The sequence below is a fragment of the Chrysemys picta genome, chromosome 15 (genome assembly GCF_011386835.1).
Source record: "Chrysemys picta bellii isolate R12L10 chromosome 15, ASM1138683v2, whole genome shotgun sequence".
Taxonomy (NCBI): domain Eukaryota; kingdom Metazoa; phylum Chordata; order Testudines; family Emydidae; genus Chrysemys; species Chrysemys picta.
The window spans coordinates 13,096,942-13,122,054 of record NC_088805.1 but is presented as its reverse complement, the minus strand read 5'-3'; the positions used below and the strand labels follow the sequence as shown (position 1 = coordinate 13,122,054).

At 47.0% G+C, this 25,113-nt stretch overlaps 1 protein-coding gene across 4 annotated transcripts in view; it reads right to left on the bottom strand.

Moving 5' to 3' along the window:
- ADORA2A (adenosine A2a receptor) overlaps positions 1–25,113 on the bottom strand; it is a 57,106-nt gene that overhangs the window by 6,480 nt on the left and 25,513 nt on the right. For 2 of the 4 annotated variants that reach the window (XM_065567925.1, XM_005288600.4), the window contains exon 2: positions 9,416–10,346. In XM_065567925.1, the coding sequence (XP_065423997.1) occupies positions 9,416–9,765 (350 nt within the window). In that variant the 5' untranslated portion in view covers positions 9,766–10,346. Of the gene's footprint in view, positions 1–9,415; positions 10,347–16,008; positions 16,470–16,502; positions 16,683–25,113 lie in introns of those variants that run through there. The other 2 variants (XM_042841610.2, XM_042841612.2) reach the window with 2 other exon arrangements.

The window sequence follows — 25,113 nt, the reverse complement described above, 5'->3', positions numbered from 1 at the left end:
TTTCAGGGAATACTCCAGCTTGCTGCAACGTGCTTATCAGAAGCATCACTGAACTGCAGTGCTGAGCCCGTTTCCCTCAACCCAGTGAAGGCCAGAGTGATGTTGGACCTGGACAAGGAGCCCTTCTAATCTATCCTATCCACTCTTGCGCGGCGAAGGGTGGGTGCCAGCAGCACCGGTCAGCTCCCAACACATAAAGCCGATCAGCAATTCCCTTCTCTGCCTTACAAATACTCACTCATGGTTATGAGCCTGCTTGTCAAAGCATAGAGGAAGCAACCGTCCTGCTCTGCCCCTCCGCCCGCAGGGAACTGAAACACCCAGAGCTGCTGCTCTAACTTTATCTCTGTGCACTGCCAGAGGCAGAAATAGCTACTGGGGATCCCTGTAGTGTAGTGTTGCTTGCTCCCTAGCTGAGTGCAAGTACAGTACAACTGCCCGGTATCACAGAGCTCTAGGATACTGTGCTAGTCGCCCAATGTCATAGAGCTTAGATGAGGGTCTCAGAGAAAGGGCACCATTAGCTCAGTATCAGAGCTCAGGCTGCACAACACGCCTTTGATGGCAGTCACAGGGAAGTCAGTATTGCCAACCCAACGCTGATCAACTGAGACGGGATCCATAACCAAGCTGAGCAACGCTGACAGTTGTGCCTTTCACAAAATAACCGATTCAGCATGGCTGGCAGCCTCAGCTGAAGAAAGATCAAGGACTCTGAATAACAGGACACACTGTGGTCTGGCAGAGCTCTGTGGTCAACATGTCACTCTACCCCTCACGCCAGTGCTTTCGGCAATAAATCCACCCAGCTATTTTGAGAGAAAAAACTGAAGCGCAGTAAGAACCTGACACACCACCAAAAGGCCTTTGTTTGTTTCAAATATTAGCTGATCCATGGATCTAGCATGCTGCTGTAAGCCCTCATCTGAAGGCACCAGCTGTATGCTTTGAAAATGTAAGTTGTAGTAGTGTGTGTCACATGTGAGTACAATCTCTTTTCCCCTCGTAGTATTCACACAGAAAGGGAATGGCAGGATTCCCACATTGTCCGTTGCTGGGTCCCACACTGTACTTGACCCTGTGCGTGCGTGATCTGACTCTGGGCTGCTCCCATGTTCTCCAGCAGTTGCACTACTTCTTTCCCCATGTCGGATTCTTTTAACAAACAAACTTAAAAAAACCCACCCAGAACTCGCTCTCTTTCTCAATGGGTTTGTTCTTCCCACACACGCTCCTCTCCTAAAGCAAACTAAAGTCCTGCAGGGAAGGGGAGGAGGAATGCTGCTTGTCTCAGCCAGAGAACAGAACTGGGAGGTGGCATGTGTTCTTAGCCCCTGGGCATGAGATGGGAGGGCAGGCTGATCATTCAGACATTCTTTAATCGCCTTTCAAAAGCATAAAAAGTGGGAGACTGGGGAAAAAAACAGAAGCATGGTGCAACTCTTTTCTCTACCAGCTGGCGAGAGGACTCAATCCAGATCTGGAAGATAGAGAAGGTTTCTCTAGAAACTGGTGACAGTTGTGTGAATCCTCAGAAAGTGTCAAGAATACTGCCTATCCAGGAGGAGAGAAGTGGAGTTACTCTTAAATTCAGATCAAACCGACATGAGTGGAGTTATACCTGTGCTTCAAAATGTATATTTAAAATCACAAAGAGGGAACAAGAGATTGGAGGATGGCACTTGAAGCTTTAAAAAAACCCAACAACCTAGAATTGGCTGCATCTTTGTCAGGAGGAATTTTGAAATTGTACAGCTGTTATCCCACGGCTGGAGAGGTCCCTTCCCTGACACTAAAAATATATTTATTGCAGCTCTCAGTGCTCTTACCCTCTGGGGATTTCCATGCAACAGGCTTTAAAAGCTTGTGAAACAGCTTTTAACCCAAGCATCCTCCTTGCTGTACTGCCCTACAGCACTGGGCTGGCAGTAGAATTAATCAGCATAGAACTGGGTCCTTCTATAGCGCCTCTCATTCAGGGATCCCCCAGAGGTTTGAGTTGTGCCTCACACGGTAACATCCCCCTTTGACAGGTCCATAGAAACAGAGAGAGATGAAAACACATTATCTACAAACAAGTTCACCACAATTCTGAAAGTGTCAGGACAAGGTGACAAACCTCACTGCCCCTGTAACCTAGTAAGAAGGTAAACTCAGGTCTGTAGAGATTGAAGGACTACATACAGAATAGATTTATTGCTGTAACACAGCCAGGTGCCTTAGAGATGGGAACCAAATGCGTATGTTTAAATAGACAGGAATAAAATCATGAATATAGCATCCAAGAGGGCGTAGGCTCTGAGCATGTAAAAAGTCAGATTCCTGCCCTGAAGAGGTTATAATCAAAGGGACTGATCCTACCGACAGTTACTGCGAGGCTTGACCCCCATGGACTTCAGTGGGACCATTCATGGGTAATAAGTAGTGAATCTAATAGCAAGTGAGACTCCAAGGCAGAACATCTTCCAGACTGTCAAAAGCCTTGTGACAGTGAACTCTTCCGGTGCTTCTCAAGCAGCCCGTAACTAACACGTGGCTAATGGTGTTAGTGTACAAATGAGGAAATAACCTACATTCACTCTAAGCAGGGCTGTTTAATTCTACACCAGCAGAAACAAGGATGTGAAAAACAATGTTTGTCCCAAAACAGGTTACATCAGGAGGGAAGGGCATTACAAACTATGGACTGAAAAAAGGCTGTGAACCCAGGGATGTCCAAGGGCACATCTGACTGCTCAGATCCAAAACATGGGATTTAAAACAGAAAATCAGCCATTTCAGCAGCCACTTTACTCGCTTAGGGTTCAATTATCAAGCGTGAGCTACCGTTTCACATCTGAACTCCAAGATTAGCAAGAGGGCAACTAAAGTGGACATTTAAGAGGACTTTTCAGCATCTCAGGTTTCAAGCAGGGCTCACTACATCCAATTAATTTCAATCTGTGGTGGTGAAAATGTGATCCTTCATTCCAATATGAGCTCATAGCTGCAAATTCAACACTAGCTAGAAGGTACACCTTACAGAGAACTTCCAAGTGACTGGGAACATGGGTCTCAGCAATCCTAAGAAAAAGGGTGCCCACAATTACTTGCACATCTAGGTTATCCAGGCGCAAATCAGAGTGGGAAGAAAGATTTGCAGTTCAGCATATTATTATAGTTGACGTTCGACCATCACAAATAAAAGGATTTCTTCCATTGTTGTTTGCAGTGTTGTTGTAGCTGTACTGGTCCCAGGATATTAGAGACACAAAGTGGATGAGATAAAATCTTTTCTTGGACCAACTTCTGTTGGTGAAAGAGACAAGAGCTCTGTATAAGCTCAAAAGCTTGTCTCTTGCACCAACAAAAGTTGGTTCAAGACATTACCTCGCCCACGTTGTCTCACAAATAAAAGGTTGCTACCTTTGAGAATGGGGACAATGTGCTGGACAAATGGTAATTTGAGAACTTTTCTGTTTGACTGCAGGAAGAAACCCTGTCTTCTTCTATCCAGTGCACCTCACCTACCTGCCATTTCATCATGGGAATACCTTTTATACCCCCTGTCCCCCTCACACATTGTGCCCTCTGAGCTGGGAAATGCCTATTGTTCTTGGCCAACAGCTTCACCCCGGGACTAAGAATACCAACCAGTTTTATTTATAACACCCAGGTTTTGTTGTACCAGTGAGCAAAGGCTCTCAGTGCACCTGACATATTAGGGACATGAACGAATTACCCCTGAACCATTCAACAGCTAGTGCTTCTCCCTACCTCAAACATGCCCCATACCACTTCTGGAGTGCGGTACCTGTATTAGCGCCTGTCAGACTTTGTAGCCTAGTCCATAATTCCTCGCATCATCGACTAATCGTTTAGAAAAACTTTTGGAAAGTCTGTCAAATTTTGCACCATTTTCCATCAAAAAAAATTTGGAAAATAAAGGTTAGAATTTGTGGGATATTTTTAAGCATAATTCATCACTGATTGTTTGACACACACTTTTTTTTTTTATAGTTATAATTATACCCAAGCGTGCGTATTTTCCCCACCAGCTCTCAGACAGGTCAGAAATGTTGAATCTTTAACAAAAGTTCTTTTCCTCCAACTGTCTGTCAAATGTTTGTGTTACTTAGGTGTTGAAAAATAACATTTTGAACAGTGTGAATATCACTTCCCTTTTCCATTAACCAGGTTTCGCTTTCTCCTCATGTCTGAGGTCAGAAATCTATTAAGGTATCTACTGATCCATAGATTGTTCCAGGGGAAACAGAGTTGACAAGATCTACCACTGCTACTGTAAAAGACAAACAGAAAGGGGAACATGCAGGCCCTTTTGTACACCAAGCTACACACTGGTTTTTGTACTGATTCAGTGATGTTGCTCATTTGTTACCGAAATAGTTAAATTGGAACAGCCCCCTTGTGTGGACACAGTTGTACTGATATAAAGGTGCTGATATTGATGTAGCTTATTTCCATAATATAATGGTATAGCTTACATCCTATAAATGTGTCCAAACTAGGGGGCTTTACTGGTTTCCAAATCTATTTGCTAAAGGATATAGTTATAGTGGTACAAAAGGCCATACAGACCAGCCTTCAGGCGAAGAGCACTGCATTAGCTCACATTGCAGAGAATGTCTTCACAATTATGAGGGACAGAAGCCTTTTATTCTTAAAAGAACGATTTTATTAATCAACAGGAGTTCTGGATGGCCACACTGCTCACAAGTGGCAAAGCCACAGCTAAGCCATGCAGGTCATCTCAAATGATTCACACTCAGAGGTGGTGATTTCAAAAGCACATAAGTGACTCAGGAGCACAAGACCCTTCAAAAGGCAAAATTTATCACATCACCATGGAATTGTTACGTACCACACTAAAAAGAGGTTTTGCAGATACATTTGAGAGACTTTAAGCCTTATGTCCCCAGTCCTGCAAATATTTACATATGATTAACTTTAAGCATGTGAATAGTCCTAAGGGGACTACTCACATACTTAACTTTAAGCCTGGTACTATTTTTATATCCTTCCACCTGTAACAGGCCAGGTTCCCTTAGCACCATGAGTCCCACTGTGAAGATCTCAAAGGAAGAGAAAAACATAATTAATACATTCTAGAAACCTCTAAAAGTGGCGTAAAACAGCTTTCCTAGACATAATAATTAGGCTTGGAAGGATTTGATTTTTATTGATAAATGTTGGTAAATGTTTATTTTACCCCCCACACCCCAACGAAAACATATTTCCATCTATAATTACTGAAGTTTACCAATAGGCAAAATTAGTAAAATCCTGTTTGAGAACTTAGAGTTTGATTTAACAGATATTTACTTTGTATATTTTTACATGTGATGTTGATAAAGCTTTATAATAGTTAAAACGCAAATTAACTATTTGAATCTCAACATTTACTGTCATTAAATAATTATTTTCTAACCCTCCCTGAATTTCCTGCAATTGTGAAAATTTTAAATCAATAAAAATTTTAAAAAGGCTTAAAAATTAAACATCCTTAATTGTCAGAATTATAAAACATAAAAATCTAATTCTGGCAACCTATTAATAATGATGGGATTTTAATGCCCCTTCAGTTTCTAGCCCTCATGGATCACAAGATGCTAAACCTATACAAGAGTGAATATTTACCACTTCTGTGCCTTGGGCCAGTGTAATTTGGGGGAAGAGATCCTACCTTTCTGGGGAAGATGGTAATATTTGTATCCTGGATACTGCCTGGTTTAATAAATAAATACAGTGTGGCCTGACGTGGCGTGCTGTTGTCCATCATCCTTGGTTGCACACCGTGCTACATATTTTGCATTCTCCTGATTTTCATGAGCATCCAGGTGTCAGACTTTCAACTAACTAAGTTCTGCTGTAGGGGGAAATTAGCTACTCCACATGTTAGTCTTCTACCAGTTACATGAAATTATACAATCTTTCTATTATATATCGGCTTGGCACAATTAGATTTTGATGGACAATATCAATGTTTATTTTTAAGCATTTTAAAATTCGTATTGCTTTAAAGTTTCACAGTTGCGGAAAATGATGGGGGTGGTGGTGGGGGAAATCAGACAATAATTAAATAACAGCAGACATTGAGATTTAAAAAGTTAAAGTTTTATAACCCACTAACACAAATTGTCAACATTACATGTCAAAATATACCAAGTAAATATCCTTAAATCAAACTTAGTAAGTTCTCAAGCAACATTTTTCTTATTTTGTCTATCAGTAAATGTTGATTATTATATTTGCTCATCAGTTTCTGTATACGGTGAAATCAACATTTACTGATAAAAATTTAATCCTTCCAAGCCTTCTGCTCCCCAGTAAATATGCTCAAATTCATCTGATGCACTATTAATAGAGATGAGTGAATAATTCAGACTCATTCAGTGAGGTTTGTGTCTCTCTGTGGCATTTGCCTGGGACACAGCATTTGGAAGAGTGCTGTTCAAATGAAATTAGCCATTCTGCAGCCTACTTGGCTGATTGTTCTAAGAAATCAGAAGCCTATTGCTAAATTGTGCAGCCATATTTATTCCTAAGCAGAACAGGCAGCAGCTGTATCCTTCCCCACCTCTGGGCCAGGTCTACACTAAAAAGTTCGATCAACCCAGCTATGTTGCTCAGGGATGTCAATAAGCCACACCTCTGAGAGACACAGTTAAGCCGATCTAACTAAGTGTAGACAGTGCTAGGTCAATGGAATTCTGCTGACCTTGGTACCACCTCTCGGGGAGAGGTAGATTACCTACAGCAACGGAAGAACTCCTCCCATTGCCATAGCAAACATCTACACTGAAGCGCTACAGCTGCAGCATTCTTAGTGACAACAGAGCCTTAGAGGTTACAGCATGCTCCCGATGTGACTAGCCAGCTTTGCTGGCTGGTGCTGCAGTGGAGGCTGGAGGAAGAGGACTGCCTCCTCCATGCTCTCTTTGGTCTGGCAAACACCTGCAGAGGCATTGTGAGAGAATGGTCAAAGGGATGACAACTGTCTCCTGCTCCTACCCTTCCCCATCCTTTGTGCATCTCTGCAAGGTTCAGCCACGAACTGGCCCCTGAGGGTTTCCTTATTGCTAGAAAGGCACAATACCTGGAAATCAGGCTTTATCTCGTTATTTGCTTGGGGTATAAGTCAAAGAATTACCAAACGGGCAGCAAATTACTTCAATTCATCAAATAGTCAATTAGCTGGAATACTGAATGTGCCTGCCCACAGGGCTTTCAGTGTCTCTCCCCACTGCCAGGTTACTTCCACCAGGTTCCTCTTCCATCCCTCCACGATGCTTTTATATCTGGGGGGGAGGAGGGGAGGAGAGGGCAGGAGAACAGCCCACGTACACTGAGCAGGATCAGGCTGCAGTCACCACCACAGGAGCGTCTGGGTGGCAAATGAGAAGCAAGAGCCATTACAATTTCCCTCTGCAGATGGCATCAGAATAATCTGCTGGGGGGCGCAGGGGTGAGAGGTGGCGAGGAACAAGTGAGAGGGGAAAAAGAGAGAGAATGATGCATAGGAACGGAGAGACAGAGCAGAGGTGTCACTAGTCACCGCCTGCTCTGCTCTGGTCCAGGCTACCCTTGCTGGAGAATGGAGGGTGTCACTCAGATACAGGCTTCCTCTGTGACTTAAATGCCTGAGAAATGACGCAGAGGCATTGTCAGGTAACTGCTCCACAGAGCTCCCCACTTTGTAATAAACCCAGAACATACAGGGTTTGAACTGAACTGGCAGCATTTATCTGCAGGATTGTGATGATCAGATAGGGTGGCAGCTCCCAAACACAAGGTAAAATGTCCCCCTGGCCCATGTGAATCTGGTTGCTTGTCCATAGAGCAGCAGCCACTCTGTTTTAGTTTGCAAGCTCTATTTTTGAAGGTCCTTTTCTTCCCCAGAAGGATGGTGTGTGTGGGGTGCCCACTTATGGGATGGACTTGGGACAGGACCCAGCCTTTGCCAAACAACTTTCTCTGGGAGAGACGCTGGATCCTCTTGCTCATGTTGAACAAAAAGCCGCACTCTCCCTCTTAGCCTGTGTCAGATTAAAGCACCCCCACAGCCAGGGCCGGCTCCAGGCACCAGCCCACCAAGCTTGTGCTTGGGGCGGCACCTGGAGGGGGAGGCGCGGTGCGGCGGCTCCGGCCGCCGGGGAGAGCGGAGCCGCAGTGGGCTCGCCGCCCTCCCCCCGGTGCTCTGGCCGCCGGGGAGAGCGGAGCCCCAGCCAGGCTCTCCGCCCTCCCCCCGGCGCTCTGGCCGGTCGGGGAGAGCGGCCCATGGCCGGGCTTGGCGCCCTCCCCTGCCGCGCAGCAAAAAAGCCAGAGCCGGCCCTGCCCACAGCCCCCGAGAATGCCTCCCATTCCCATCCGCATGCTCGCCCTAGAACAGGGGTTCTCAGAACAAATTATTTGGTGGCCTCAGAGTGCGGCCACCAACTCTTGCTGGTGGCCACTCTCACACTTTTTCCTAAAATACTTAATTAGCTTTAGGAAAAACAAATAAATATGCACATACACAACGTCCAAATCATTGTAATTTATTTATTGCTAGCTAGTAACTCTACTGCGAAAAGTGATATTAACCAACATAACCACATACAAGTATCACTTTTCACAGAAGACTTACCTAGCCCCAGGAAGTCTGGGGACAAATTAAGCCTGGATGGGGGATCGAGGGAGGCATCGGGGTCCGGAGCCTGAAGCCCCATGGCTGGAGCCCAAAGCCTTGCGGCCAGAACCTGCCTCCCCCGCCACCCCTGGGAAGGTGGGGAACTCACCGGCTGACAAACCCTTGCTGGAAACCCCAGCAACCAACACCAAGGCTGTTCATCCGGGAGCACCACAGAGGGGGAGGGGCCGCTGGTCCCCTCCACACACCTCCCCCCCCGCAATCACAGCCCAAGAGGCTGTGGCCGCAAGAAAAGCCCCTGGTGGCTGCATGTGGCCCATTTGAGAAACGCTGCCCTAGAGAATCTCACTGTAACAGCAAACCTCTGCCTACCAGACAGAGCCCCTGCTGTCCAGAGGGGGGTGATACCGAGTGAGTGCTCAGCTTTCCCACAGCGATCTGTCTGGCACTGTCTGCTCCAACTCAGAACACAAATCATTACGGTTAAGTCAGGAATTTGTCTCAGTGCAGAATGGAAGCTCCTGGGCAGGGTCCAGGTAATGCCACGGGCACATACTTCGTGGGACAAGGAGGAGCCAGAAATAAAAATGCAACATCCAGGAAATCCAGCAGGAAGGGGCAAGTTTTGAGGTCTAAAAAGCATTTTCAGATTACAGTGAAAGTGGCGTCATTCCCTTTAACTCTCTCTTCCTCCTTGATTATAGCACGTAGGACACTCTAGAGATGCCCATTCCATCTGCGCTTCCCCCTCCCCCCCACTCCAGGTCCCACCCACTCTGGGCTTACCTGAGGGGTATCCGGATAGCAATGATTCTGTCAATGGCAATAGCCAGGAGACTGAAGATGGAACTCTGAGTCAAAACCAGGACGAAGCAGGCGATGAAGAGGCAGCCATAGAAGAAGGCACAGAAGCCAGTACTGATGGTGATGGCAAAGGGGATCGCCAGCACGCCCACGGCAATGTCGGCTGCAGCCAGGGACACCACAAAGTAGTTGGTGACGTTTTGCAGGTTGCTGTTCAGATAGACTGCCCAGCAGACCAGGACATTCCCCAAGATGGCCAGCACTGCAATGACCAGTTCCAGGATGATGTAAATTACATCCGAGAGGAAGTTTTCATTCCCATATACTAGCATGGTGAGGTTGACCAGGCCAATGCAAGAAGGTGCCAGAGAAGCTCAGTGTCCATATCTGCAGTGCTGCAAACAGCCACCGAGGCACCTCAAAATGGTCTGGGTTCTGAAGGGTACTCAGCTGCCAGCTGTTGGCCGGAGGCTTATCTTGCCCCCTTTTCCCTTCAGCTGATTTAGCTGTCTACTACAGAGGGCACAGACAGACGGAGTATAGGGTTTGCCAGCTTCAGTAGATAGGATAAACCTTGCAGATTCTCAGTGGGTTCACCATAATGCAGAAGCACATTTGTAGTCCACTGAGTTCCGACAGATACGATCCCAGGAAAAACCTCATGTAGACGAACCTTCACCCTCCAGATCAGAAAGACCTGCAGATGCTGAGTGTTTGAAATGTACTGCCTGGTATAGTCCTGTGTGGTGAGGATCTTGGGTTTCCTGTTGACAATCACAGTTCTCTTCACTATTTCCTGCCACCTCTCAGGAACATCATCATCTTCTCCCTTTTGTCCTTTTGCTGAACGCTCTAGGACTCAGGGAATCTTCTCGTCAGCTGTTGCAAACATCCAACTTCTCCACTTGTTTCCCTAAAAAACACAACAAAAATAACCATGCTAAGTAATCAGCTCCAGTGACAAGATGGGAAAAGCAAAATCTCATTCAAGTGACACATCCAAGTGATGTTAGTAATAAAACAGACAAACATGAACATCACAGGCAAAAAAAGCTGATATTTTGTCCCCCTCCAAAGCTGCCTGGTTGAAGTCAATATTGCACAGCGATGATGCGAAACACAAGGGCTGTTTTGTTTCTGAGGCTACCAACGGAGCTGACAATTCAGCAGCTGCTTGATAGTTTGCCATGAAACATGAGAGCCCAGCGAATTATGCCTTAGACAGCTTTCTGCCTGGATCGGAAAAAGGTGGAGACATTTACACACATGCACCTGCCTCCAGGCTATCACACATACATGACGTGTTACCTGCGCTAACACACGTGTGTACTTTATGATTATATAAATGCTGCATGCACTTGCACAGGAATAACACCACATGATCACATATAAACCACTCAGTCTAATGTAAGGATGCTTATATTGTTTGCATAGGTAGCAGTTCTGACATTTCTTTGGAGTGCAGGGGAAATTCCAAAACACGACTGACAACACAAGAAATACCCCCCAGAGAACTCAGAGTGTAACATCCTTCAGTACTTTCCTACCCAGAAGAGACAGACACACACACTGCTCCAAGGACCCGCGCACAGTGCAGACTCCCATCCTCTCACAGACACACACCCTTGCCTACGCACACAATCCCTGACACTATAAGCAAACATGTAATTCCTAGCTCTGCTATAGCGTTTTTCATTCATAGGTCTCAAAGCACTTTACAAAGGAGGTCAGTATCAGAATGATGGCCACACAACCAGTGATACACACATACTTATGCAGACATACAATCATGGGTATACACACACTCCCCCTGCACAAAGGTACATGCACAGATGCTCACATAGTATTACACCCACCCACCCACCCCTGCAAAAAGCGGCAAGCGGGGCCCCAAGAACACACATTCCCATGCACGGAGAAGCTCTTAACGCCATACACACAAACACATGAACTTGTATTCCTGGACACACCCACACTGTCCGCACGAGTCAGATACATGCACAGCACTTACCGCCGCTCCCATCACACCCTCTCTTGTGCAGAGACACACACACATTTGCACCCAGACAGAAACTCCAAAGTGTCACGATCAAGAATGACGCTTGCTGAGCTTAGTTTAAGGCTCTGGTCCTTCGCAGTCCATCACAAGTGACTACAGGATGTTATGCTTTGGCTCCTCTGTAGTGAGTTTTAAGCCTCATTTACTGCAAAAGATTGCCGGTGTTTTGTCCTTTGTTTAAGGGAAGAGTACAGTTATGACAAACGAACACAAGTAGGGATGGGAAAGAAAGGGGCCTTGGTGTCAGTTGCTAAATCACCACCGGGTTCAGTTTCAGAAATGCAGATAAGCCTCCCAAAATGAATGTTTTGGTGCTAGAACAACAGATGACCCTGAACAGCCGGTTTTCACATCTTCACAAAAGATAGACTGATCTGACGTCGGAAACAGAATTTCTCAAAATAAAATAAAGGAGTAAAGATAGTGAAAATGCAATGAACTTGTGATTCACATCTCATCTCAGGGAGATAAGCGAATCTTGCACCTTTCATTGGTTTAGATCCCTATTGCTAGTGCTGTGTTTGAACGGAGAGGGAGTGGTTCTTTTGGATTTAGAAGTGCTAAAACTGTTCCTTTTCATCAACTCCTGATATCCCCTTTTGTTTTATATGTATATTTTGGGGAAGTCAATAGGGGAAATGAACTTGCAATGTAGCCGGTAAGGGGCAGATAAGGATCTTCCGTTTTACCAATAGTACCTTGAGGAGGGACAGTCTCTATTATCTTTCTCTATCCAGTCCCTCCAAAAGCTCTTCTCTCCACCGTATGTCAATAAAGTTAAAAGTATAGCCCTATTTTACCTCTCCAAATGTCATTAATTATCCATTTCAAATCCTGCCTGAAACACACTGAAGGGCCCACTTGCCAAAATGCATTCTATCCTGAAATCCAGCCCCGGGTAATAGAGTTAACAGCAGATGAGCAGAAAGAAAGAGACAGAGATACAGGGAAGAGGGCAGAAAAGTGAGATGACAGGAGACAGAGAAAGAGAAGCAGAGATGACAGAGTGAAAAAGTATAGAAGAAAAATGGGGAAACAAGTGGCAACTTTAGGGATAGGAAAAAATTGCTCCAAGAGTTATGATGTGTGTGTCTATTGGAAGTCCCATGCTATGAAAAGGTTAGTCATTTGAATTGAACGGTCACAGCTAGAGCCCACAAATGAGGGCTTTGAAGTGGGGAAGGGGACATCAAATTAGTTCACATCTCTCCAAGAATGCAAAACACAAATCCTGAGTATGACTAATCCGTTGAGCTTTGTAGGCCTTTTTTTCAAACGATGTGAGGCTTCCTAACTTACATTCATATCGCCAGACACATAAAATTAATGAAACTCAAACTTAAGTACCAACTCTCTGCTAAATAAACACTTAGTGAAATTTAACAACTGCATATGGAGTATCTCAGCCAAAACCTTTGACCCATAAAAAAGCCAACTTTAAAAAGAAAAGATCTATCACATCAAGCTACGACAGCTATAAAAACAGCCGTGCTCGAAAAGAACTAGCCTTTGAAGTAATCAAGTTAAACAGGATCAATAGGATATCTTTTCCCAAATCATCACTTCCTTGTGTAGGCTGATGAACCCATCTTAATCCTAATTGTGCTTTATTTAACTTGACCACTTCACCAGCTAATCTTTGTCCAACATGGCTATCTTTAATCAGATTAGGCATGAGATAGATAGCAAGGTTTTATTGGATTTCCCTGATGCTCATCATTCCAGATAAGTCCCACCTAGTTCAAATCCATGCAGGGAGAGATGGAATTTTCTGCAGTTGAGCACATCCTCCTGGAAAAAGATGCTGTAATTTAAAATGTAATGACTGTCTTTAATTGTCTTATGTCACGAGAGTTCTTGTACATTCTACTTCACCCAGTTGCATCACTGACTGATTTCCTTTTTATAAATTAGTCTCCGGAGGCTTTGAATTTGGCTCATGCCTAGTTCTCTGGTTCTGTTTGCACGCTGCAGTCTTATTTTTCCATCATAATCTTCTCTGTTCACCTCAGTGTTCTGTTCAGAAGGAGGACAACTGGTTCTTATATTCTGTTACACTCTGCTTTTTCATGGGATGGAAAGCATTAGACCTGGGTAGAGTTGATATATCTCAGAAGACAAATGACTGGAGGTGAGCAAACATTCCAGCCATGACATGCCAGCATTGCATCTCCTTCAGCACCAATGTTTCTGTGGTAGGTAGCAACTGGCATTAGATACAGTGTTTGAATTTACAACATTCCAGCATCATGACTGCCATAAGCTCACTGGGTACAATGGGCTCTGAGGTGCAAGTGCCATATACCCATTCATTTCCCATCTCCTTCATTTTCCATGTGGTGGGGCAGGATTTACCTTCAGCCCGCCGGCAGCCAGACTCTTTGGCAGCAGAAGTATTTGAAGCTTGCTTTAGTTCCAAAATTAGTTTGCAAACCAGGCCCCAGTTTGTTCAGTTCATATTGCTAGAATTTACTGAGCAGGAATGAAAATAAATACAGACATAAAGGGGAAGACATATATTTTGTGGGTACTGATTTCTCTGAGGAGCATATATTCCATGTAGGACAACAGTCCAGCAGCCAGCACTGATGAGATTAATTTACTCACAAGCCTGCTTTACTTACGAAGGTATTGGGGGTCGGATATTTAACATTTCAGTTAGGTCCTCAAGGGATCAACATTGTGAACTTCTTGTGAATTGGGAAAAATAACCTGTACCATGCAGCCTGCTGGACAGCGACAATTAATATTGCTTCTCAAACTCATGTCTTGTTCTGTTAATTGGATTAATCCCTCCTTGTTACCCTGGGCTATGTTCCTGCCTTTCTCCCATTATTAAATAAACCTTTCTTGCCGCTCACAAACCCCCTAAGCTGCTCCCTTGTTCATTTTTCATGACTTGGAACACTCTGTTCTAGCTCAGATTTCAGCCCCAATGAGAATCTGTCTCTTGAAAACTGAATAAAGAATCTGAACAGCATGTTCCAATGAAGCTGTTCACATCTGGAGGCAGAACAAGCTTTTGTTTTGAGCTCTTCCAACTGACTTTGGACTGAGGTAGTGCCATTGCAGTCTCCTGAGCTGCTGGGGGTTTTTATCTGGAGCGAATGCTCAGATAGTGTTGATTCAAACATTCCGCAGACAAATTCCTTTCCTGCCATTGCCCCCTTGAGGCTCAGTTTAGACCTCTTGCTTTTGGATACACATGCCTGCATTATGCATCATCATGCTGGTGATGAGTGGACTTGTTCTTCTCACGACCCAGCCTCCTTATTCGATGAACATTTTATTTCCAGCTGTGGAGTAACAGGTTTGACAATATTCACAATTTTTAATTTGGTAGCCAATCTCAAGGGCATTAGCAATATCCCACAGGGTGCAGGATTTCTCAGACAGTCTCTGATCCTCCAGCCATCAGAATGTGACCCCTCCCTGGGAGCCAAAAATCTTCAAGTCCATTGCCTTTGTAGCCAGAGTGCAGGGCCAAGCAGCTAGAGGCAGTGCATGAACTGGCCAGGTAAAGGTACATGCTGCAATGAATTTCAGCACAGGGGAACCTCCCTAGCAGTGTGATGCATCAGGGAACCATGTGAATTTCTAACATGCAGAAGCCGGATCTATTGTGACCAAACACTGCGTGGATTGAGGTGGAAGAAAAAACAAAGCCAAGAACCTCTCTCAGCCCCTTATTGTTCCTTTAGTCCCCAAGCCCGTGTTGATAGGCTGAGGGCCTATCACACCCCAGCCTCCTCACAGCACTATCGATCCCACCTCCTTGCCTGGAGCCATTCTGGACTCTGACTGGTCCTTCCCCACTCCAGCCGGGTCTCAGGACCAGAATGGGTTTTCCCGGCCGGTTCCAGACCAGTGAAAACCAGTACTAGGGAAAGTGGGTCATGTCAAGGTAACATGGAAGGGAAGAGGTGGTGTCCCTACCAAGAGAGAGACGACCATAATTGGGACTCACTCCACAGACAACAGTCTTGAGCTGGCCCCACGCCACCTCCTCCCCAGCACAGTGCCTCCTAGTGTATCCCTGGGAAATTACACAGTCCCAGGTGCCTAGTTTCCTAAGGGCAAAACCTAGGACTTGTACAGGGTATTATTCCCAACTACCCTAACCCTGAAATTGAGCCAGCAGGTTGGTGCTGTTAATAAGCCATATGTTTCCTGCTTTCAGAACTCAGAAAGGAAACTTTTAGCCACTTGGGAACATTCTCCTCCCTTTGAAGGTGCTTTAACTTAGGGGAAGTTTCCATATCTTTAAAATCTATTGAAATGTCGAAGACACATTGCCTCATGCCATATATTTAGAGGATCATCTATCACACAAATTAACCATTGTCCATTCTTTACCTGTAGCTGAGAAACATTTTAGGCAACAAATGTACTGAAAAATCTGGGTTTTGTTCCTTGTGAATTGCTTTTAAATGCTGCTCACCAGTTTGTTTCCTGCACTTAGATACCAAGGTTTTAGATGCCTTATTTACAATTGTTTCACAAGTTCCCCATCTACCTCATGTCACGCTGCAATGGCCGGGGCGTGGTTGAGAACCGGTTTCCCTACATCCTGGCTAACGGATGAAGAGGTGGCTGGGATGCGCAGGCGGGAGGAAGAGTTGCTCTATCTTAGCAGGATGTGGCTCTTCTGGTTTCCTTATTGGCTTTTTATTGGTTATATTTTTAATTGATCTTTTAGTCATCTGCTTCCAGTAATAAGAGGAAATTAAATATTAACAATAGACTGTTTCCCTTGTGACTTTTCGTCATTAACAAAGGATGAAAATAAAACAAAGCAGGCAAGAATACCACAGCATGTTAAGAGCCTGATTTTCAGGTGCTCTGAGCACCTGCAGCTCCCATAACCTTCAACTGGAGCAAGGGTGCTTGGTCTCCTTGAAAATGTAGTCCTAGACAAGTATAACAAAGATTGAGCTATCTACACACAGTATGTGCGCTTATATAAATCCTGACCCCCCACAGGGGATAGTCAACATCCCTGTCACAGACCTGGAGAGAACTTTTCCTCGTTCTTTTTATCCCAAAAATCTTTTAAGTCATCATCCTTCTGGCTGAGAAAAGTGTAGATAAGACACTCTTGTGAACCCATCAGTGCTGTCCCGTATTCAGCCAGATGAGGAGTAGTGTGTGGCACTCCCACGGCCGGGGCCTGCGCACTGTCTCTGCAACCTGGGGAAGAGGAGACTAAGATTTAGACTCCAACTTGGGTTTCCTGAGGCTTGGCAGTATGGAGCACACGTGCCCAGGCTACTATCCCATCGATGAATGAAGTCCTTCTTCAATGAAGCAATGTAGAAACCCCCAGCTGAACAACCAAGTTCATTTAAGGGCTCCACCAAACCCTCCATTGTTTCACTTTGTGTTCGGAACAAAGATGGTTTCAGCCATTTCTAAGACCGAGCCAGTCCATTCCGCTCTCCCCCAGGGCAATGACAGCCTGTCCCTGCACTCCAACCCAACTCCTCTGTTCTACCTGGTTGACGGGGGCAAAGAGACCCCCCCCTTCAGAAGGTTGTGCTGCACCCAACCCCAGCCCATCCTGACTTCATTTACTATCAATAACTTTAGCAACTATCCATAACTAATAAAATAATAATTAAGCCCTACCCCACTGGCCTATATACTGTTCCTCCCTCCTCTATTTATAGATTCATAGACTCTAAAGCCAGAAGGGACCATTATGATCATCTAGTCTGACCTCCTGCACATGGCAGGCCACAGAACCTCACCCACCCACTCCTGTAATAGACCCAGAACCTCTGGCTGAGTTGCTGAAGTTCTCAAATAATGATTTAAAGTCTTCAAGTTACAGAGAATCCACCACTGACACTAGTTCAAACCTGCAAGTGACCTGTGCCCCATGCTGGAGAGGAATGCAAAAACCCTCCAGGGTCTCTCTGCTCTACTTACCTCTAAAGTGAAAATCACAATTTAAGGCAGGTGGGGGGGATATACCATCTCAGGTACCAGCCTGAAAGCAAAGCCCATGATGCAGGATGGACCCGGTGCTAGTGGTAGCCCATTGGGGGCCTTCAGCAGAAATATTTTTGGGCCCCCCAACACATACCTATAATTAATAGGGGGCCCCCTTGAGCTACTTAGGGCCCTAAGCAATTGTTTAGTCTGCTTATGCCTAGCATCGGCTCTGGATGGACCAGCCAACAAGAACGGTTAATCTGAAACCTTGTCTTGGGCTTGGTGCCCCAACCTCCAAGAGCTAGAAGTGGATTAATCTTTACTGCTGCACTGGAAGAGGGGTTGGAATGGAAAACACCTGATCATTATTTTCTAAGTGGATACTGTAAATGTTAAACAAAAACAAAGAAGAAGAAACTTCCCCCACAATGACTCCTCCAACTGTAATGTGCACCAAACCAACCAGTGCCAGTAAAGGTACAGGAGGGACACAGCAGGCAACCGATCGCACCAAAGCTAGGTTAAAAAACAAACGCAAAGAAAAAGGCTCCTTGGTGTCCACTTTAGCCGAGTCTCAATAACTGCAGTAGACAGCAGGAACGCCGCACTGTCCTGCTCAGTAACATGAAGATCCTGGACTGAGCCCTTGGGTCAAGAGTAGACAAAATATTAATATTCATATAGTGTCAATTAAAAAAAGCGAGTGGCTAGATAGTTGCACACAAGCGTAGGAAAGATGCTGAAGAGAATCCTAATGAAAACACAGAAAGAGAAGACTGGTTTAGAGAAAGTGCCCTGATCACTAACAAGTTATCTCCAACGATGGTCAGAAGAACGTGTGGTCTCTTGTGGGAAGGTGCATGGCTGTTGATTGGACTCAATGCCAGTTCTGTTTGTCAGACTCCTCTTTTCCTATTACACCCAGTACACCAGTTGCAGACAGTTATGGCTCCACTCAGGAGCACTTAAGGAGCAAAGGAAAAGACCGGGTTTTAAGTAATTCATGAAGAGCCAGGCCTTTCTGGAGCACTGTAGGAATTTGCTCAAAAAAAAAAAAGTGCCATATTGTTGAAACACATCTGTTCCAGTGTATTTTCAGGTGATGGAATTGACCTCTCTGTGGCTGTCCCCTCCTCTCTTTTTAGAATGCTCAGGGTATATATCATTCAGAGCGGGGTCTGCCATACTATTCATCTACCCACCCACATATTTTTTCTCAGTTTAATTTTAGTCCAATTGCTCTCCGAGCTCATCTCACCATTTTGTACCTGAAGTGTCATCCATGAAGAATGCCCTCCAGCCTTGCAGAATCTCACTCATTTTCCTCCTTTGGAAAGCTTCTGGCATGGCAATAGAGCGATATCCTTCAGATGGCTATGAAAGTTCTCTGCTTGGCACAGTCAGGGTGGAAAAAAACATGTCAGAATCCAGTGCGGAAGATCCTGTTGCACCAGCTAAACTGAGATTGTTTCTTCCATTGTGGGGAGAATACACCTTTCCCCCCTTACTTCTTCACTGAGCCTTTTTAGGTCTATGCAGATCTGGATGTGCCCTCCTCCTACCCATGACGGGCACACTACTTTGCTAGGTCAGTAACATGCCCTATTGCACCATTCTCCTTGATTTGTCCTGCTCTTCCTTCAATTGGGAAATGGGGACTGGCACCTTTTAGGCTAGACTGAGTACATGGAGCTTGGCCCCTCTCATCACATCCACCCTGCTATCTTTAAGGTGGACGGACATTCTGGCTGCACACCGTACCTGCTTCCTCTGTGTGTTCCACCAGGCCCATCTCAATGACTGTAGTTTGGTCTAGGAGGTTATTGGTGCTGGCTCAATTAATGTGTGTCAAACCCACTCTCCTTGGGCCTTGTAGAGTGAGGATGGGCTTTTAGTTGACACAGCTAGGCTACTGAGCAATACTCTGGGCTGCTCCAACTTAGGGAGCATCTCCATAAAAGTCTCTTTATAAACTGGTTTCACTCTGCCCTGGGATCAATGTGTAAATGTAACACTATTGAAGATTAGAAGCCCAAGCCTGCCCATGAATGTTAGCTTTGGACATGACTCCCAGGAAGTAGGCATCATTCACCACTGTTTGTACTATCACCCTAGGTTTTTTGCTTCCAGTGTCTTTTTCCCTTACATTTCTTTAATATGCATAATCCCTCCTGTGTTATCCCTTGTTACACCTGTAACATTTCTACCCCATGAACTCAGTGCAATTAAGATTTTTTTTTTTAAATGATGCTTCTATTCTCCCCCTGGGAATTTATTCTTCTGCTACTTGCACCACAATTCTAATAGTTTCTTGCTGGACAACACATTTTCACTAGCACAGTCTGCTGAGCCAGCTACACCATCTTTTCTAGAGAGAGCTGAGATAGGATTTTGAACAACACTTTTAGAAAAAAATCAAACTACTACAAAATCTCAAGTGTTCTTTACTAACTCCAAAGTGACAGTGCTCAGCCTGTGCATTCAGGGATCTAACAAAAACGTCCCTTCTTTCTCTGGGTCTCCATGCTCTTTGGTAAAATCATGCCTGCTTATGTATTACGTTCTGCTATGTTTACTAACTCCCTCCTTTGGATCTGCTCAGCCAGTAGACACTGATACTGCACTTTGGGGAGAGCATATATTGCTAATTACATATGACTTCAAAAGTTTGGAAGCACCATGTTTTCCTGGCAGACTATCAGATTGGAGATCTAGCTTGCCCCTTCACAAATCACTTTATACAATTTTTTATTAGCACAAATTTCTTGTTAATTGTTTATGAGCTAAAATGTTTGTCTAAAGGAAGTGGAAAGGCAAAGAGGTCAGCAAGCACGGATTCCTTCTAATAGTGACTTCCAGAGAATGGTCCTTTGCTCCTCTAAATATTTTTCTTGCTTACAATAAAGACTATTTTTTTTAAAAAGTCTCCAACCCTTGATTTAAATAAATTCCCATCCATTTCTCAAATACGTGACCCAAGCCCAGTCCTTATTGTCAGCCAATAGGAAGTGAGAAGATATTCCTAAAACAGATTTCTAAGTGGGCTCTCAAGTACAAGGAGGTTTACAATGGAGATGGGTCCAAACCAACACCCCCAGGACCAGACACCCTAAAAGTTTGGAGAAGATTGAATTCAGAAGTGTTGAGCCCACCTTGGTTGTACCAACCCCTGTAAATGGAAGGGGAAGCCAAACACAAACTATACAGTAAGGCTGTAGTATGAATGCACGGGAGAAGTCACTGGTCCCCTCAGGAGGATTAAGTATCTGCCCCTTCTCAGGGTAGTTAGGGAGAACAGACAACAAAATGAACTATAGCAAAGGGACAATCCCATTAAGACCGCCTCAGCCCATAGACCCAAAGGATGCAATTTTACCTCATCTTCTAACAACTGCAACCATCCATTAAAAGTTGGTACTGCCCAGCCACCCCGAGAGTGGTTCCATCTTTGTACAGTTACATAACCTTTCCCAAGTTTCCCCTCAATCTTCCCTCTCGACCTGCATTAGTTACCTTGGACCCCAGCTACACAGGCAGCTGAAAAAGACAGTTACCTTTTCCGTAACTGGTGTTCTTCCAGATGTGGAATAGACATGAGCAACACAATAGGTGTGTGTGCTCACCATGTGCACCGGTGCCAGAAGTTTTCCCCCTAGCAGTACCCATAGGGGAGTGCCCCAGCGACCCCTGGAGTGGCGCCTCCATGATGCGGTATAAGGGGCGCTGCACACTCCCCCCACCCTCAGTTCCTTCTTGCCAGACAACTCCGACAGAGGGGAAGGAGGGTGCGATGTGGAATAGACATGAGCAACACATCTCGAAGAACATCAGTTACAGAAAAGGTAACTGACTTTTCTTCTTCGAGTGATTGCTCATGTGTATTCCACAATAGGTGATTCCAAGATGTATCTGTTGGAGGTGGGTAGGAGTTCACAAATTCTTGGGACTGAGCACAGCCCTGCCGAACCCAGCATCATCCCTGGTCTGGGAGATGATCGCATAGTGCGAGGTGAATGTGTGAACTGAAGACCATTTGGAAGCCCTACAAATGTCCTGAATGGGGACATGGGCCAAAAAGGCAGCCGACGAGGCCTGCGCCCGAGTCAAGTGTGCCCTCACAATTGGTGGCGGAGGGATTCCCGCCAGGTCATAACAGGTACGAATGCACAAGGTGATCCAGTTGGAGAGCCGCTGAGTGGAGATCAGCTGACCTTTCATGCGCTCAGCTGAGGCGATGAACAGTTGCGAGGATTTTCTAAACAGTTTAGTCCGCTCCAGGTAGAAAGCCAGAGCCTGTCTCACATCCAGCGTGTGTAGGCGGCGTTCCTCACTGGACGCATGGAAAAATGTCCTGACCCATGTGATAGGCGGAGACCACCTTCGGGAGGAATGAAGGGTGTGGGTGGAGCTGGACCTTATCTTTATGAAGCACTGTGTACGGGGGCTCGGAGGTCAGGGCCCTGAGCTCCGAGACCCGCCTAGCCGACGTGATCGCAACCAGGAAGGCTACCTTCCACGAGAGGTGTGACCAGGAGCACGTGGCTAGCAGCTCAAATGGGGCCCCCATGAGACGGGCCAACACCAGATTTAGGTCCCATTGTGGGACAGGGAGCCTAACATATGGGAAGATGTGATCTAACCCCTTAAAGAATCGGCCAGTCCCCACCTCCCTCCTGCCCCACCTCCTGCTCGCGCAGAGCCTTGTGCAAGGGGTCCCCCAGGAGGGATGGGGGTGGGGGGGTGGTTGGGCAGGAAGGAAATAAACTGGACGGTGTAGCCCCAAGAGATGGTGTTGAGGACCCGTTGGTCCGAGGGCAGCCGCGACCACTCCGGGAGGAAAGCACACAACCGATTGGAGAAGGGAAGCTTTATTGAGGGTGGATCCCTGATGAGAACTGGCAGGGCGCCCCCGGGTGTCCCGTCAAAACCGCCTTTTCCCCACTTGCTTGCCCTTGGAGGACCCAGGCCTGGGGGCAGGCCGAGACTGCCTCTGCAGGCGCCTCTTATAGACCCGCAACTTCTTATAAGCGGTCTCATATTTTGACTGGGTGGCCTGAGCGGGAGTCTGCTGCGGCTTGAACTTAGGTTTAGCCGGAGCCGGAACATAGAGACCCAGAGTCTGGAGAGTCGTGCTGGAGTCTTTCAGGCCATTCAGCTTTGTATCTATTTGTTTCGCAAACAGAGCTTTGCCGTCAAACTGGAGGTCCTGCAGGGAGGTCTGCGCCTCGCTGGACAGCCCAGAGAGCAGGAGTCACAACGTCTTTTTCATGGACACCGTGGAGGCCATGGACCGCGCGGCCGTGCCCGCTGCATCCGAAGCTGCCTGCAGGGTTGCCCTGGCAGCCGCTATACCCTCCTCCACCAGCGCTTTGAACTCCTTCCTGTCACACTCCTGAAGGGAGTCCTCGAACTTGGGCAGAGAGCCCCACAGATTGAACTCATGCCGGCCCAGGAGAGCCTGGTGGTTTGCCACCCGAAACTGGAAGCTCGAGGACAAATACATTTTTCTTCCAAAAGATTCCAGCCTCCTTGAATCTTTATTTTTAGGGGTGGGGGCTGGCTGGCCCTGCCGTTCCCTGTGGTTGACCGACTTGACCACCAGGAAGTTAGGAGCAGGGTGGGTGTATAAGTATTCATGCCCCTTGGCGGGTACAAAATACTTACGTTCCACTCTCTTAGAGATGGGGGACAATGAGGCCAGGGTTTGCCACAGGGCATTTGAAATTTTTGCCACCCCTTCATGGAGCGGCAAGGCCACCCTCCCCGGTGCCAAGGAGGACAGCACATTAAACAGGGAGTCCGAGGGCTCCTCCAACTCCTCTGCTTGGAGATGGAGGCTTGATGTCACCCTTTTTGAGATTTCTTGGTGGGCCCTAAAGTCCTCCTGAGGGACGGAGGGGACGTAATCGCCTCATCTGGGGAGGGTGAGGAGGTCAGCGCGGTACTTTGGGTGTCCACTGACACCGGAGGGTCCACCACCTGGTCGGTCTCGGGGCACGGTGCTGAGGATGTACGTCCCACCGACTCCTTCCTCGGAGGTCTGGAGAGGGAGGCCGATGGTCCTTCTGAGGCTCCGACCACCGAGCGAGCCCCCACCGGGGTCTGTATCAGGGGCCACGGTGCCCACTGGTACCATTGGGCTGGCCACGGGGCCCGGTGCCACTACACCTGCTGTGGCACTGGAGGAGCCAGCTGTTCAGCCTGGCTGGCCTGGCCCATAGATGGACGACTACAAAGGGAGGCCAGGCTGACATACGACCCACTGCTGTCCCTGGACCGGGAGGAGCGCTGGTGCTGGGAGTGATACCGACCACGGGACCGCAATCCCGACGTGGAGGACCGGTACCATCGGTAACAATCGGCTCCGGCGGGTGGATCTGCAACAGCAAGACGCTGGTGATTGATGCCCGGGGCTGCGGAGGCGGTGCCGTGGCAGGGTCCTGGAGTGGGACGCTGATCGGGAATGACATCCACGTTCTTGCCATGACCGGCTGCGATAGCCCCTCTGAGACAAGGACCTTTGGCGATGTCTGCCTCGGTCCCGTTGGCGTTCGCTCCTCAAGGCAGAGCAGTGCCGAGAGTCTCGCTCAGATGGAACCCAACCAGACAGCCTGGTGGAGGACATGGAGGGCAATCCACGTGGACTTTGCCCTGAACAGTCGCTGGGCAGCAAATGGCATCAGGAACATTCCCTCGACTGAGACCAGTACCGAACCAGGGGCGACTGCAGGGCCGACATCGGCGGTGCTCCTAGTACAGGCATGGGCATAACATCCTGGGTCACCTGCAGGGCTTCCGGTGTGAAGGGCATCCGGACATCCGGGGAGGCCTGCTCTGAATGGGCCGGGCTACTCCGCTCGACTTGAGTCAGAGGCCCAGAGGCCAGTGGGGATTGAGGAAGGCCTCTTCCTAGCCTTCTTGATGTGTCCCGTGGATGGGGAGCGGTGCCGACCAGTCGTTGGCGCTGGAGGGTCGCCGTGCACCGACACCGCGGTGCCCGGTGCTGACTCGGAGTGGCGTGCCGGAGCCGGGGTCAGTGCCGACTCCATCAGGATAGCCTGGAGCCTAATGTCCCTTTCTTTCTTGGTCCGAAGCTTAAACGACTTGCAAATCTTGCAGCGATTACTGAGATGAGTTCCCCCAAACAGCGTAAACAATCTGCCTATGGATTACTCAGTGGCATAGATCGCCTACAAGTGTCACACGACTTAAAACCCGGGGCACGGGGCATGCCCCGGCCCGGGCGCTCTAGCTAAACTAAACAACTAACTAACTACAGGTACCATACACTGAACGAACAAGCAGTTTTGGGGACGACCTACAGCAAAGCTGGAGCAGAGCAGTTCCAAAGCACCTTCACTGGCGGCAAGAAGGAACTGAGGGTGGAGGGAGCGTGCAGCTCCCCTTATACTGCGCCATGGAGACGCCACTGGTTGCTGGGCGCTCCCCTACGGGTACTGCTAGGGGAAAAACTTCCGGCACCAGTGCACGTGGCGAGCACGCACACCTATTGTGGAATACACATGAGCAATCACTCGAAGAAGAACTCCTGTTACGTGTCCAAATGAGCCCCATCTGGTTCTGTAAAGACAGGACTAATCTGGGCTTTTTAAGTGACTAGTGATTTGGGGCTTAAGAGTCTAGCAACAAGTTGGCAGATACAACAAGCCTGATCCTGCAAAGT